The sequence below is a fragment of the Diabrotica undecimpunctata genome, chromosome 6, assembly GCF_040954645.1.
Source record: "Diabrotica undecimpunctata isolate CICGRU chromosome 6, icDiaUnde3, whole genome shotgun sequence".
In the NCBI taxonomy this organism is placed as follows: domain Eukaryota; kingdom Metazoa; phylum Arthropoda; class Insecta; order Coleoptera; family Chrysomelidae; genus Diabrotica; species Diabrotica undecimpunctata.
Genome location: NC_092808.1, coordinates 54,093,629 through 54,106,858, shown reverse-complemented (window position 1 = coordinate 54,106,858; position 13,230 = coordinate 54,093,629). Strand labels below are relative to the sequence as shown.

Here is a 13,230-nt window from a genome sequence, read left to right as displayed (position 1 = left end):
CGCCGATTCTGGATTGGTAGCAGTAAAATGGAACGATAGGAGAGTAGTGCATATACTTTTTCAACTTCTACAATACTGAAGGAGTCAGTAAAGTGTAGATAAATTTGACCAGATGTTATCAGGTTACAAAATTGATCGTCGTAGTCAAAAGTGGTAGCATCGAATATATTTTTTTTATTTATTAGATACTGCGATTGTAAATGCATACTGTCTTTAAAATTAAAAGATTTTCACCGTGCTGTTATTAATGGATTATTGTCAGATCAAATTGTTTCCAAAAAGAGGATATCTTACGAGTTGCAATCACACACAAGTTAGGAGTGAATGGATTTGTTCTGTGTGTAAAATTAAAGCAAATTATGCTTTATGAGATATTACAATAAACTGTAGGTTCGATTTTTTATATTAGACCATATTAGCTTTATGTCTGCAAACTTGCACCAACTGGTACGGTGGTAGGGGAAATGCGGGTATTACCGCCCAGCGGCAAATATAGCCCACTCTATACAATATGTTAAACATAGAGAAATAGTACCTTTGACAACGTTGAAGTGACGTCACGTTACTACCGAGAGAAGCGAGCAACAAGATCGCCAGCCATAAGCACGTTTAGTTGTTTGACAGGGATAAACGTATTTTGTGTGGTGCCGCTATAATATTTACGTGCTCGAAAATAATTTGTAAGTAACTTATTTTTATACTTAATTTATTGATTTTTTTATTAATTAGTGACCGGTCCTCTTATATATATGGATCGAAACAAATTCTTTCAATATTTTGAGAAATAACGATTAACAATTGTTTTGCTTATAATATGGCGATGGCGGGTAATTTCGCCCAACTTGGGCGGTATTACCCTCCAGTGAGCGGTATTAAACATTAATTTATACATTTTTAATTTAGGATAAAGAATGCCAAAGGCAACGGTGAATTCACAGAAAAAGGCAACTTGGAGTGCAGAACAACTTCAGGTAGCTATAAATGCAGTTAGAAACGGAAAGGGAAAAAGGCAAAGTGCAAGAGAGTTTGGTAATATAGGATTTCTATTTTTTAATCCATTTTCTAATGTTCTTTTTTCAGGTATCCCATATTCTACATTAAAAGATAGACTAAATGCCAACAATGCTTGTGCAGCACAACTAGGTCGTAAACCTATATTTTCCAGTGAACAAGAACAGCAAGTGGCTGATCGCTGCATCTATCTGGCGAAGATGTTCTATGGTCTAACGGCCACTGATTTACGAAGAATCGTCTACGAGTTTGCGGTTAAAAATAATATTAAAACTGCTTCAACGATGACAAAAAAATGGCCGGTAAAGACTGGCTTCAAGCTTTCTTAAAACGGCATCCAAATCTTAGTTTGAGGAAACCCGAGGCAACCAGTTTAGGGAGAATTTCGGGTTTTAATGCTGAAAGTGTAGGCCTTTTTTTCACAAATTTAAATATAGTCTTAACAAAATATAACTTTCAAGCCTGCCGTATATTTAATGTCGACGAGACAGGTATTACCACGGTGCAGGTGCCATCCAAAATTATAGCCCCAAAAGGTGTCAAACAACTGGGAAAAGCTGTAAGTTGGGAGAGAGGTCGAAATATAACTGTGTGCTGCTCAGTAAGTGCATCAGGGATATATATACGATGTTTATTTATCCTAGAATCCGAATGTCGGATCAGCTCAAACGCAATGGACCGGTAGGTCCTTAGATCCGTAGGACGATAGGTCCAAACGCAATGCTCGGCCAAAGGCTGGATGAATGAAGATTTATTCTTGATTTGGCTTAAGCATTTTAATAAACATGCATCTACTTCTAAGGAAAACCTAGCATTGCTGTTGCTTGATAATCACAGCAGTCATTGTTCTTTATCTGCATATGAATTTTGCCGTGAAAATGGGATCAGTATGTTATCGTTTCCGCCCCACACGTCCCATAAGCTACAGACACTAGATCTGACATTTTTTGGGCCGCTAAAATCTGCCTATTCGAGTGAATGTTCTCTCTATATGAGACGAAATGTTCACCAAAAAATAACACCATTTGATATATCGGAAATTTTCAATCGAGCATTCGTTCATGTAGCCACCATGGAAAAAGCTCAAAGAGGCTTTGAAATAAGTGGTATTGTTCCATATAGACCGAATATTTTCACGGATGAAGATTTTTTGCCTTCCACCCTTTCTAACATTCCCGCTGTCGAACTACAACTTCCTGAAGCTGATATTACTCCCTATACCTCCAAACCAAATCGAGTACCTTCAAAAGATGCAGTCTTGGGAATAAATGAACCTGATGTTATTCCAAGTACATCAAAAGTCATCGAAGCTCAGGCAGATGTCGCAGATCATCAAAATCGGAGCTTATAAACGAGAGACAAGGAGATATATCTATTGAACAAATGACACCGTTGTGCGTAGTGAATAAAAATAAATTAAAAAAGAGGGGTAAAAAATTAGGCATTTCAAAGATTTTGACGGCAACTCCAGAAAAAATAGAATTGGAGCAGAAAGAGAATAGAAAATTACAGAAGAAAGGAAAGCAAAAACTTCCTGTCAAAAACGTCAGCAAAAAGGTAAAACGCGCCACGAGGAAAGTCAAGTTTGACGATAGTTGTTCAAGTGCTTCATCCCACGATGAAATGGAAATTTGCAACGATCATAGTTCCGATGATCCCAACAGCGACATAGAAGAAGAATGCATGTATTGTGGTGAATATGGAAAATCTGAAATGTGGTACAGATGCGGAGTTTGCCATAAATGGGCGCATAAGGAATACAGTGGTTACGATAATCACAAAACTTTTGTATGCGATTATTGCAAATAGAGTGTAGTTTTAAATGTTTTTATATTCGTTTTTTTAATTAAGTAGTTCTTTGAATATGTTTTTTTTTACATAATAAATATATAGATGTTGTTTGTGAGCAAATAATTATTTTGTGTTTGATTTTCATATAATGTAACCCTGGGCGGTATTATACCATCACTGGGCGCAATTACCCGCATGGTCGGATAATTCCGCCCGAGTGTAGGTTTGTGAATATAAATGTAATACTCCGCAAAATAAAGTAAATCAACACTTTCAGGCTTAAATAATTAGAAGTCGATAACATGACTGTATTTTGACAGTTGAAATTCTGTTTCAAGACCTATAGTTTTTGTTTAATTCAACAAATTGCTTAAGTCGGCGGCAATACCCGCACTTCCCTTACTAAAGCTATACCACCCCATAACTAAAAGAATAAAAACTTGGTAGCAAAAAAAAAGATCTGACTGTTTATCAATAGTAGATAATTAACCTCTTTGTGTATTTTTTTTATCTACTTGTGAATAGAATATTGTTGCTCCACTAGAGCATTTTTTGCATGAAAACTTTTGCCCCTCAAAGAGTTAAAACATGTAAATACATGCACAATCATGTCTTGGGCAATAAAACATTGTCATTAGTAACATCGTGAAGGCTGTATTTACCAATATAATCTTGGTAGTATATCTCTTTTCCTATCTGGGCGTTCATGTATCCCCAATGATTATTTTAATTTCGTTTTTGGTTCTCTCTTGTCGATTCCCTATTACTCAGGATCGTGATTTCTTCCAATATTCCTAACAATTTTTCACCATTGGTCTGATATTTAAAATTTATTCGTCTTTTTCCTCGGTTGGCGAAAATTATCCTCGTTGGATCAACGTGCATGCGTTGATCATGCATACCTACTTTGCGCATACAAGGAAAAATTTTCCTTGTATGCGCAAAATACATAACCGATCATTTATGGCTTTAAAACCAATAATAGGTTTTTTGATTTTCTTTGATACTAGGAACGCGGTTCTGAACTTGTTTCATGCAGGTTGCAGCTGTAATATATATATCATATTCTTTTTTGCATAATGCTGGTTCCTGTCCATCGAATCGCTTGAATAACTGGAATGTATGTTCTATATTTTAAAAGTTAATCTTAAAGCAACCTCACTTCCGCTGTCGTATATAGCGTTCTTAGATTCCAAGTACTAGTCTTGAACTGAGTCCGGTTTTTCTGTCCTTAGATTTCGTAAAAATAGGATTTTACAGGATAAGGGAGTTAGCCTCTTGCCCCGCCCCTTAATTTGGAGTACCATGGACACTTCTGTTAGGGTTACCCTACCTTAGCCAAGATGTTCCAGGAAATGGAAAAGGCGATGGAAATTCGCCTTCACCCATCCCTTCATGGGTGAGATTTTCTAGTGGCATTTACATGTGTAGACATGACATTAGTTGTCATTTATTGACAGCATCCACTTGGCATGGATACTACCACTAAGACCTATCAATAGCCATTCACTATAACCTTTCTTATCCGGCCTTGTGACCGGCAATGCCGGTCAAATGCCAAAAAATTTGACAAAAGTCCTTAAATGGTAAGAATTTGGCACTATCCTGTTCAGTGTTCAAACAAAACTCTCAAAAATATCAGTAGAAATCATCTAATAATTAAACTAAAAAAAGATACTTTTAAAAAGAAAAAATGGGAAACACGCGACCAATGTGTGGCTTAACCAATTTTATATCACTTTTATGTGGCCCAAAATAAACGCTTCAGTATTTATCATCACTGGCCTATTGTGAAAAATCAAAAGATATAACCTTCTCTTTCTCATTGCTACAACATAATTCCAAATATTCTTCCTCGCAGTTCTGTCCCGTCGTACGTTGCAGGCAATTATCTAGAGATATTACTAGTCATCCTGATACAATTATTTCCAAAAGATTAAAGCAAGCAATTTGTCGGAGAAAATTATTAGCATTAAATATTTAAAGACTAATACAAACTTACGATAGTAGCTCAGGGAAATGAGCAAAAATACAGTATTGTTTTGACCGTCACTGTAACTACTAGTCATCATAATTCTTTTAGGTCCTGTATAGGTAGAATACCAAAAGCTTTTTATTTTTTTCCTATATTTGTATTTATTAATAATTTAAGGACTGAAAATGAATTTAAACAAAACAAAAGTCATGCACTCCGAAGACACCGTGACAATAATAAACGATAAAGTTATAGAAAAAGTTGAAGAATATATATACTTAGGACAAAAAATAATACTAAATAGGGAAATTCAAACTGAAGAAATAAAAAGAAGAAGAAAGTTAGCTTGGGCAGCATTCGGTAAACTGAACTATATACTCAGAAATCAACAAATTCAATTACATCTTAGATCTAAAGTTTTTGATGCATGCATTATTCCGATATTAACTTATGCGGCACAAACATGGACAATCACAAAAAAGAATATGAATATACTTAGAGTCACTCAACACGCGATGGAAAAAGCAATGCTAGGTATATCACTTAAGGACAAGAAAACAAACACATGGATAAGACAGAAAACCAAAGTCACCGATGTGGTGCAAAAATCATTAAAGTTGAAATGGGAATACGCTGGACATATAGCTAGGAGCGATCTAAACAAATGGCACAGATCAATTTTAACCTGGAGACCACACCAACACAAAAGACCCAGAGGCAGACCTCCTATGAGATGGACAGATGATCTGAAAAGGACTGCCGGGAAAAATTGACTACAAGTAGCGTACAATAAAAAACAATGGAAAGGAAGACTTGAAGAGGCTTATGTTCAGATGTGGACGTGAATGGCTAGATGAAGAAGAAGAAGAAGAAGAATTTAAGCAATTTAAGCATCATATTTCATCAAAAGACCTTTAAAATAAACTGTGGTGAAAGATTTTTGGTGCCCTGTTTTATTAATAAAGTTAACAAAAAGAGGTAAAAATTTTATTTATTTATTTAAAATACCACGTATGTGACATCTATGGTCATTAGCACGAGTTACAGTTTACAGAGGATGCAATACTACCCTCTCAAAGTGAAGACGATTTACCACGTATGCTACGTTGTAAATGTATCCTAATTGGATGCACCAATTTAACATAACCGCCAGAAATATTAACATGTTAATTTCCCCAAAAAAGACAAAATGCATGGTTACAACCGCAAATTTACTAAGATGTAAATTGGAGCTGGAAGGTCAGATAATAGAACAAGTGATGGAGTTTAATTATCTAGGCATCACATTATCTAGCTACGGAAAGCTCGAAACTGAAGTGAAAGATCAAGTGAATAGAGAAAACAGAGCCGCAGGCTGCCTGAATGAAACGATATAGAGAAATAAAAATATCGGGAAAAAATTAAAGGCAGCATTTACAAAACAGTCATCAGACTGGGTAAGAAATAGAAGAGTAGAATGGAACGATGATATCAGCCGAATGACAACGAATAGAGTAGTAAAGACGGCAAGAGATGGTTCCCCGATAGGAAGATCAGTAGGAAGACCACGAAAATGATGGGACGACAACTTACTGGAGGTAAATTGAAAATTAGACAGAGTCATGTCTACATAAAAAGAAGAAGAAGAAGAAGAACTTAAATCCAACAACTAGTCCTATCAGAACTCCATAGCACCCACATAGGCATTACAAAGATGAAGCAACTTGAAAAGAAAATATTACTATTGGAAAAACATAGATACAAATATAAAAATTATGTCAACCTTGCGCTAAAATTCGAAAATCTCCTTCAAAAGCACCAGTATATCACTGGGGTACTCCAACAGAAAATTGGGAGAGCATCCATATTGACTAGCGGGTCCATTCTAAAGTTTTTAATTTTTGGTAGTGGTTGACGTTTAATCACGACGATCTGATATCAAAGTTCTTAGGGATGCGCCAACATCAGAAAAAAACGTTAGTCTTCTGTTAGAGATATGTTCTGTTCATGGATATCCTTAATTTATGTTATCAGACAACGCTACAATTTTTTTAAGTGATCAATTTAAAGAGTTTTCAAATATCCATGGAATTTTTCAAAAGTTTATTGCTCCTAGTCTTCCAGCTACTAATGGCTTAACTGAACGATTGTTTAAACCCTAAAAATAAGACAAGTTATGTCTACTGCTCGTATATCCATACATAAGAAATTACAGGAAATTATTTTAAAATATAGAGCGACACCACTTTCTTGTGAGAAATTACCAGGTGAAATATACTTAAACAGAAGTTTAAGAATCAAACTCGACGCACTATGTTCACTAAAACGGACTAGATCAGAAAATGAACCCCCTGGTGCAAGAAAGTACTAGATCCATTCGTCTAGCCAATTTTTGTTACTTCAAGTCAATATAGTTAACAATTGTGTAACGATTATAAAAATCCTCTAATTATTTTATCGAAAGATATAAGTAATAAGAATATTTGTTTTAAAATTGACAAGTTTTCACAACATGCGATACAAACACCCATTCAAAGAAATGCCTAAGGTCTAAAAATTAACTTTAAAAAATAAATTTACAATTCATCGTATTTTGTATTATATTTTTATAAGTACAATTTCTTACCAGATGTGAGATATCGAATAATCTATAAGTGTATATACGATATTTAATCTTGTGTCTTAAGTATATAAAATAAATAATACAATAAATACTATAAATAATATTATTATAAATTAAAAATTCATTAAAAAAAAACAAAAAGTTTTTAACCGAAAGCGGGATTGAACTCACATCTCACGCTTACAATCCACGAACGCTATGAACTACTACAGCAGAGCATATAAATCTTGTTACAAAGTAAAGTAATATTAGCCATATAATGTAGTTTGTAAACAAATCAACTTTGTTATGTTTATAATTTCGTAACAATTCTATAATTATTTTTATTGTTGAAATTAAAATTATTAAACGAAAGATAGGGATCATTTATTTTTCAGAACTTTAAATAGAACCCACTATGTATTCTGAAATATAAAAAATATTTATATCAACACCTATTCATACAATTGCAGGTATTGTGTTCTGTGTTGTATTCTAATATTAATATTTTGTTTATAAATATATAACATACCTCGTTCTTGTCGAACTGCTCTAAGAACTCATCATGCTTCTGTTTTTCATACAGAGCCCTAGCAAGAGAACCTTTGGGTCTAAAACTCAATGAAGGTCCTAAATGAGGTGTTTCAATACCTTTACAGTTTATTCCATCACAAGTATCACTTAAACATTGTCCGTTTTCCATATTAACTCACTATTTTATCGTTTTGTTTAAATATTACTACCAATTATGTTGCGTTCACAAACTGTTATAAAGTGAGGTTATATAGGAAGTTCTTTAGTTTTATACACGTTAATGCACCAGAAAATTGTAAAATTATACGTTATCGTGGAGCAAGGGTTATTATTACACAAATACAATGAGTTTTTTAATTATCTTATTAGCAACTACGTAAAATATTGTAACAATGTTTTGACACTTAAAATCAAATCCTAAAAGCAGGTAGTGTATGGTGTTTGTTTTGGTGGAGACACTGTCGCCGCGAACAGATGATTCGTAGCGGCAAATTTTAAACACAAATCGCCTATGATGACGTTGAAAGTTACAGGGCGATGCGTTTGGTTTACACTTTTTATAATGCAAACAAATTTTGTTTTTGTATGATAAGTGTATTAAGAGATTATAATTGCCATGTTGTGGTTATGTGGTTACGGTGTAAAATCAAAAGTTAGGTGTTAAAATACACGTATAGGCGAGAAGTACGTGATTTTAGTAAGGACGTATTGCACTAAGAATATTTTTAGCATGATTTATTATATTTTTTAAAATTAAAGAGTGATTCACTTGGTACAGTACAGACATAATATTTAAATGACAAAAGGTACTCCAGTTAGGGATGAAACGGCACTTTGTGCTGCATTAGTTTAGAACTAGTTTAATGTCAGCTACCTATGAATAGGGTTTGGAAAAAAGTGTCTAATTTAGTTTCCAAAGCCGAATGGATAAGTTTTACCACAAACGTTTGGAGCAATCCTGCTAAAACCTGTTCTCTTTTGACATTTTCTTCATAGTCCAAAACGTCTTAAAGTTAAATTAAAGTAAACTTAATGAAATAATTAAAAATTTCAAAATAGAAAACAAAATTCATGTAATGCAGCAAATATGGTCGCAACTATTTGTTTTACACAATTTACATCTCTAAGATGTGTTTCTCACTCATTACATTTTGTAATTCATGATTCTTCATTAAAACAGGAATTAATTGATAAGACAATTAAAAAATGAAAAATTGTGGAACATTTTAAAAGGAGTGGACAAACGTGCAGGTACTTAAGGCAGTTTCAATATACTTGCAATTTGCCAAAACATATGTTAATTCAGGATGTGGAATTCGAACAGGAAAATGCAATTTTTATATGGCCCATGTTATATATATATATATATATATATATATATATATATATATATATATATATATATATATATATAGTAAACTCTTAAATATTGGGGAAATCTGCAAGAAATACTCTAATGCGTATCAATTGTTTCGCCGAACGTTTTCGCCAAAGAGAATTAATTTGGCTTCTTCAGGGCTGAAAGAGAATAAATTATAATTAGCTACCATATATTATCTATTAAAACATTATTGATCTTACCGTAACTTAGAATTGTAGAGTTAGAATATTAAAAAACTTTGCTAGTAACTAGTGGTGTTTTTTGTTACTATGTGCAAAAAAAGTTTTTTTATAAGGATTGAAATGTATGGTAGCTTCGAACTTGACACGCAAAGGCTTACCCAAGATTAATCGAAAAACCCAATGCAACTACATTTAAAAGGAGGTAATTCTTTGAAATGTCGGCAATAACTAAATTTTTTGATTTTTAGATAGTTAAAAGTGAGGTTCTGTTTAAGCCAGAACGCAAGCGCTGACAACTTCATTATTAGTTCGTATGAATCTTTATGTCGTTAAGGTTCATTGGTAAAAAACGAATGAATTTAAATCCCAGTAAAGGGAAATATTATTTTGATTTTCTTTATTTAATTATATTATATTGTTCATGTATTATTGAATCTTATTGAGACGTGTCTAAGAAAAGCAAGGGAATGTTATATATTTTTTGTTAATGAAAATTAATTATAAAGGTATGTTAGTTGTTAATGGATATATCAGTCAAGTTAGTAATCTGTGATATAGTATTGTTCTTGGTATCTGATTTAAGTAACAGGTGGTATATATCGCTTAGATTCTTGATGTCACTCTTAACATTAATGGAGAAATCGTTAAGGAAAATATAAGACATTTCAATGAACTCTCTTTTAGATTTATTGTTCTCACGGTGGAGAATTGTGGTGTTAGTATAGTCCATGAGATGACCAGTGGAATGGGCATGTTTGGCTAATGCACAACGGTCAGGGTGAAGTCGAGAATCACTTTTGTGTAGTGTAATACGTGATTTCAATAATTGAGATGTTTGACCGATGTAGGAATGGTTGCAAGAGAGACATGGAATGTTGTAGACAATATTACTAAGCCTATCTATGGGAGTCTTATCTTTTATCTTAGAATAAAGATTATTAATTGTTAGGGCTGATCTACAAGCTACATTAAGTTTAATGTTGTTATTATTATTGCCAAAGCTATTTTCAACACTTTTCAGAATCCTTGTTAACCCCGGAGTGATATCTCTGAAATATGGTAATGAAAAATATTTGTTTATAGGAGTATCCGAGACTGGGTTCCCACTTAAGACATCAGGATCAGCATTGTTAGTCGCGAAGGAAGGTGAAATATCTTCGTCATGGATAGTATTAAACAAAATCTTATTAACTAATGGTGTTGGATAAGCGTTTGAAATAAAAAGTTTCTGTAGGATTTGTAGGTTTTTTGTATGAAATGAAGGATCTGATAGTTTTGTTACTCTATTTTTCATCTGTTTGATTAAGTTGACTTTGGTAGAATTATTATGGTATGAGTTGTAGTTAAGGTATCTACCAGAATGGGTCGGTTTTTGATAGATACCTATCAAAGTATGCTTAGATAAATTAACATCACTGCGGTGAGTCGTAAGACGCCCTCTCAGTGATCTCCCTGTCTGACCGATGTAACATGAGTCACACTCAGCACAAGGTATATGATATATTACATTAACTTGTTCCAGAAGGGACAGAGGTGTTTTAGTTTTAGAAAACAAATTCCTGACAGTCTTATCATTCTTAATAGCAATTTTAACCGGTACGTTGTTATGTTTGTACAGTTTAACGAGTTTCTCAGTAACTTGAGGAAAATAAGGTAAAGATGTGTAATGGGTAGTTGGATTCCCAAGTACAGTATTAGGCAGAACAGTGTTATTAATTGAATTATTTGATATTGTTCTGAGTTGGTCACCATTGGGTATGTCATTTAAAGAAGAACCATAACTTTGAGTATAAAGGTATTTATTAATAAGGGAGGATGGATAGGAATTCTCAATCAGAATATTTTTAAGTAATTGAAAGGATTCCCTTCGATTAATCGGATGTATCAGTCTATTTAGCCTGCAGCTTAAAGCTTTAATAAGGTTTAATTTATATTTAAAGGGATGACAAGAGTGGTAGTTGAGAAACCTATTAGAGGCCATTGGTTTCCTGTACCAACTTGTAGTAAGGGTGTTATCTCCCATTCTAATGACACGCATGTCTAAGAAGGGAATACTATTTGTGTTGGAGTCCTCAAGTTCAACAGTGAACTGTAAATGAGGATCAAACTCATTGAATAAAGACAAGATGGCCTGAATCTTGTCTGGAGGTAAGGCTAGTAATAAGTCATCAACATACCGTTTAATAAAAGGGATTTGGAAATCTAAACGACCAAGCCGGTCAGATACTAAATCATCCAGTACATAATTAATCAGGATGGGAGAGATTGAGGAACCCATAGGTGTCCCAAAAATTTGAAGGTAATATTTGTCATTGAAGACCAAAAAATTAGTGTCGAATATTAATTGTAAAAGTTCTGCAAATACATCCCAGGATACAGGACAGTTAGGTTGGATGGAGTTCCAGTGATTTCTTAAGGAGGTAATAACGCTAGAAAGAGGTAAATTAGTGAAAAGAGATACCACATCAAAACTCACTAAAATGTAACCTTGTGGAAGTTCAAAATTATTAATAAATTCACTAAAATGAAAAGAATCAACAATATTAAAGTTGTTATTATAATTATAAGATTTAGATAAGATGTCAGTTAAAAATTTAGCAATATTAATGTTAGGTGAATTAATAGAGGAAACAATTGGCCTCATGCTCAATGTGGGCTTATGTATTTTAGGTAGACAGTAAAATCTGGGAGCATATCCATTATAATTATGTAAAAATTTTGCAAGTGGTTGATCTATGATCTTAATATTTTTTAAGTGTGTAATGAATTTATTTATTTTATTTGTAAATTTAGAGCATTATTAAAGCTTTAAGCTGCAGGCTAAATAGACTGATACATCCGATTAATCGAAGGGAATCCTTTCAATTACTTAAAAATATTCTGATTGAGAATTCCTATCCATCCTCCCTTATTAATAAATACCTTTATACTCAAAGTTATGGTTCTTCTTTAAATGACATACCCAATGGTGACCAACTCAGAACAATATCAAATAATTCAATTAATAACACTGTTCTGCCTAATACTGTACTTGGGAATCCAACTACCCATTACTCATCTTTACCTTATTTTCCTCAAGTTACTGAGAAACTCGTTAAACTGTACAAACATAACAACGTACCGGTTAAAATTGCTATTAAGAATGATAAGACTGTCAGGAATTTGTTTTCTAAAACTAAAACACCTCTGTCCCTTCTGGAACAAGTTAATGTAATATATCATATACCTTGTGCTGAGTGTGACTCATGTTACATCGGTCAGACAGGGAGATCACTGAGAGGGCGTCTTACGACTCACCGCAGTGATATTAATTTATCTAAGCATACTTGTGCTCTTGCCCAACATGCTATCAACACTAAGCACGAAGTAAACTTTAATGAAGTTAAAATTCTTGGCACTGAACGCAATCTCGTAAAAAGACAGTTTTTAGAAATGTGTTCAATATTAAAACATCCTAATAAGAGAACCGACATTAGTAATTTGAGTCAAATTTATCATGCATTAATTTTACAGAATTAGGCTTGATATGTTGTTTACTTAAATTTTGTCCCACATTGGGGTTTTGTTATTACATTTTCATATAATAAATTTAAATAAAAATAAAATAAAATAAATTATTCCTTCCTTAACTTAGATTTATCAACTTATATTTTATTAATATTTGTCAATATCACTTTTACATAATTAAGTAATTGTTCTTTTTGATAAACTTGTTTGATAAAATTAAACTGAAATTGATTCATAGAATCTTTCTCATTACGGTCCTAAATGTTTG

The 13,230-nt window shown here is 33.2% G+C and overlaps 1 protein-coding gene across 1 annotated transcript in view; it reads right to left on the bottom strand.

The window, feature by feature from the left end:
- The window catches only part of LOC140443448 (protein-L-histidine N-pros-methyltransferase), a 772,543-nt gene extending 764,206 nt beyond the window's left edge, over positions 1–8,337 (bottom strand). Inside the window, exon 1 of the mRNA XM_072534711.1 lies at positions 7,891–8,337. Within this exon, the coding sequence (XP_072390812.1) occupies positions 7,891–8,061 (171 nt within the window). The 5' untranslated portion in view covers positions 8,062–8,337. The remainder of the gene's footprint in view (positions 1–7,890) is intronic.
- Positions 8,338–13,230: the final 4,893 nt, after the last annotated feature.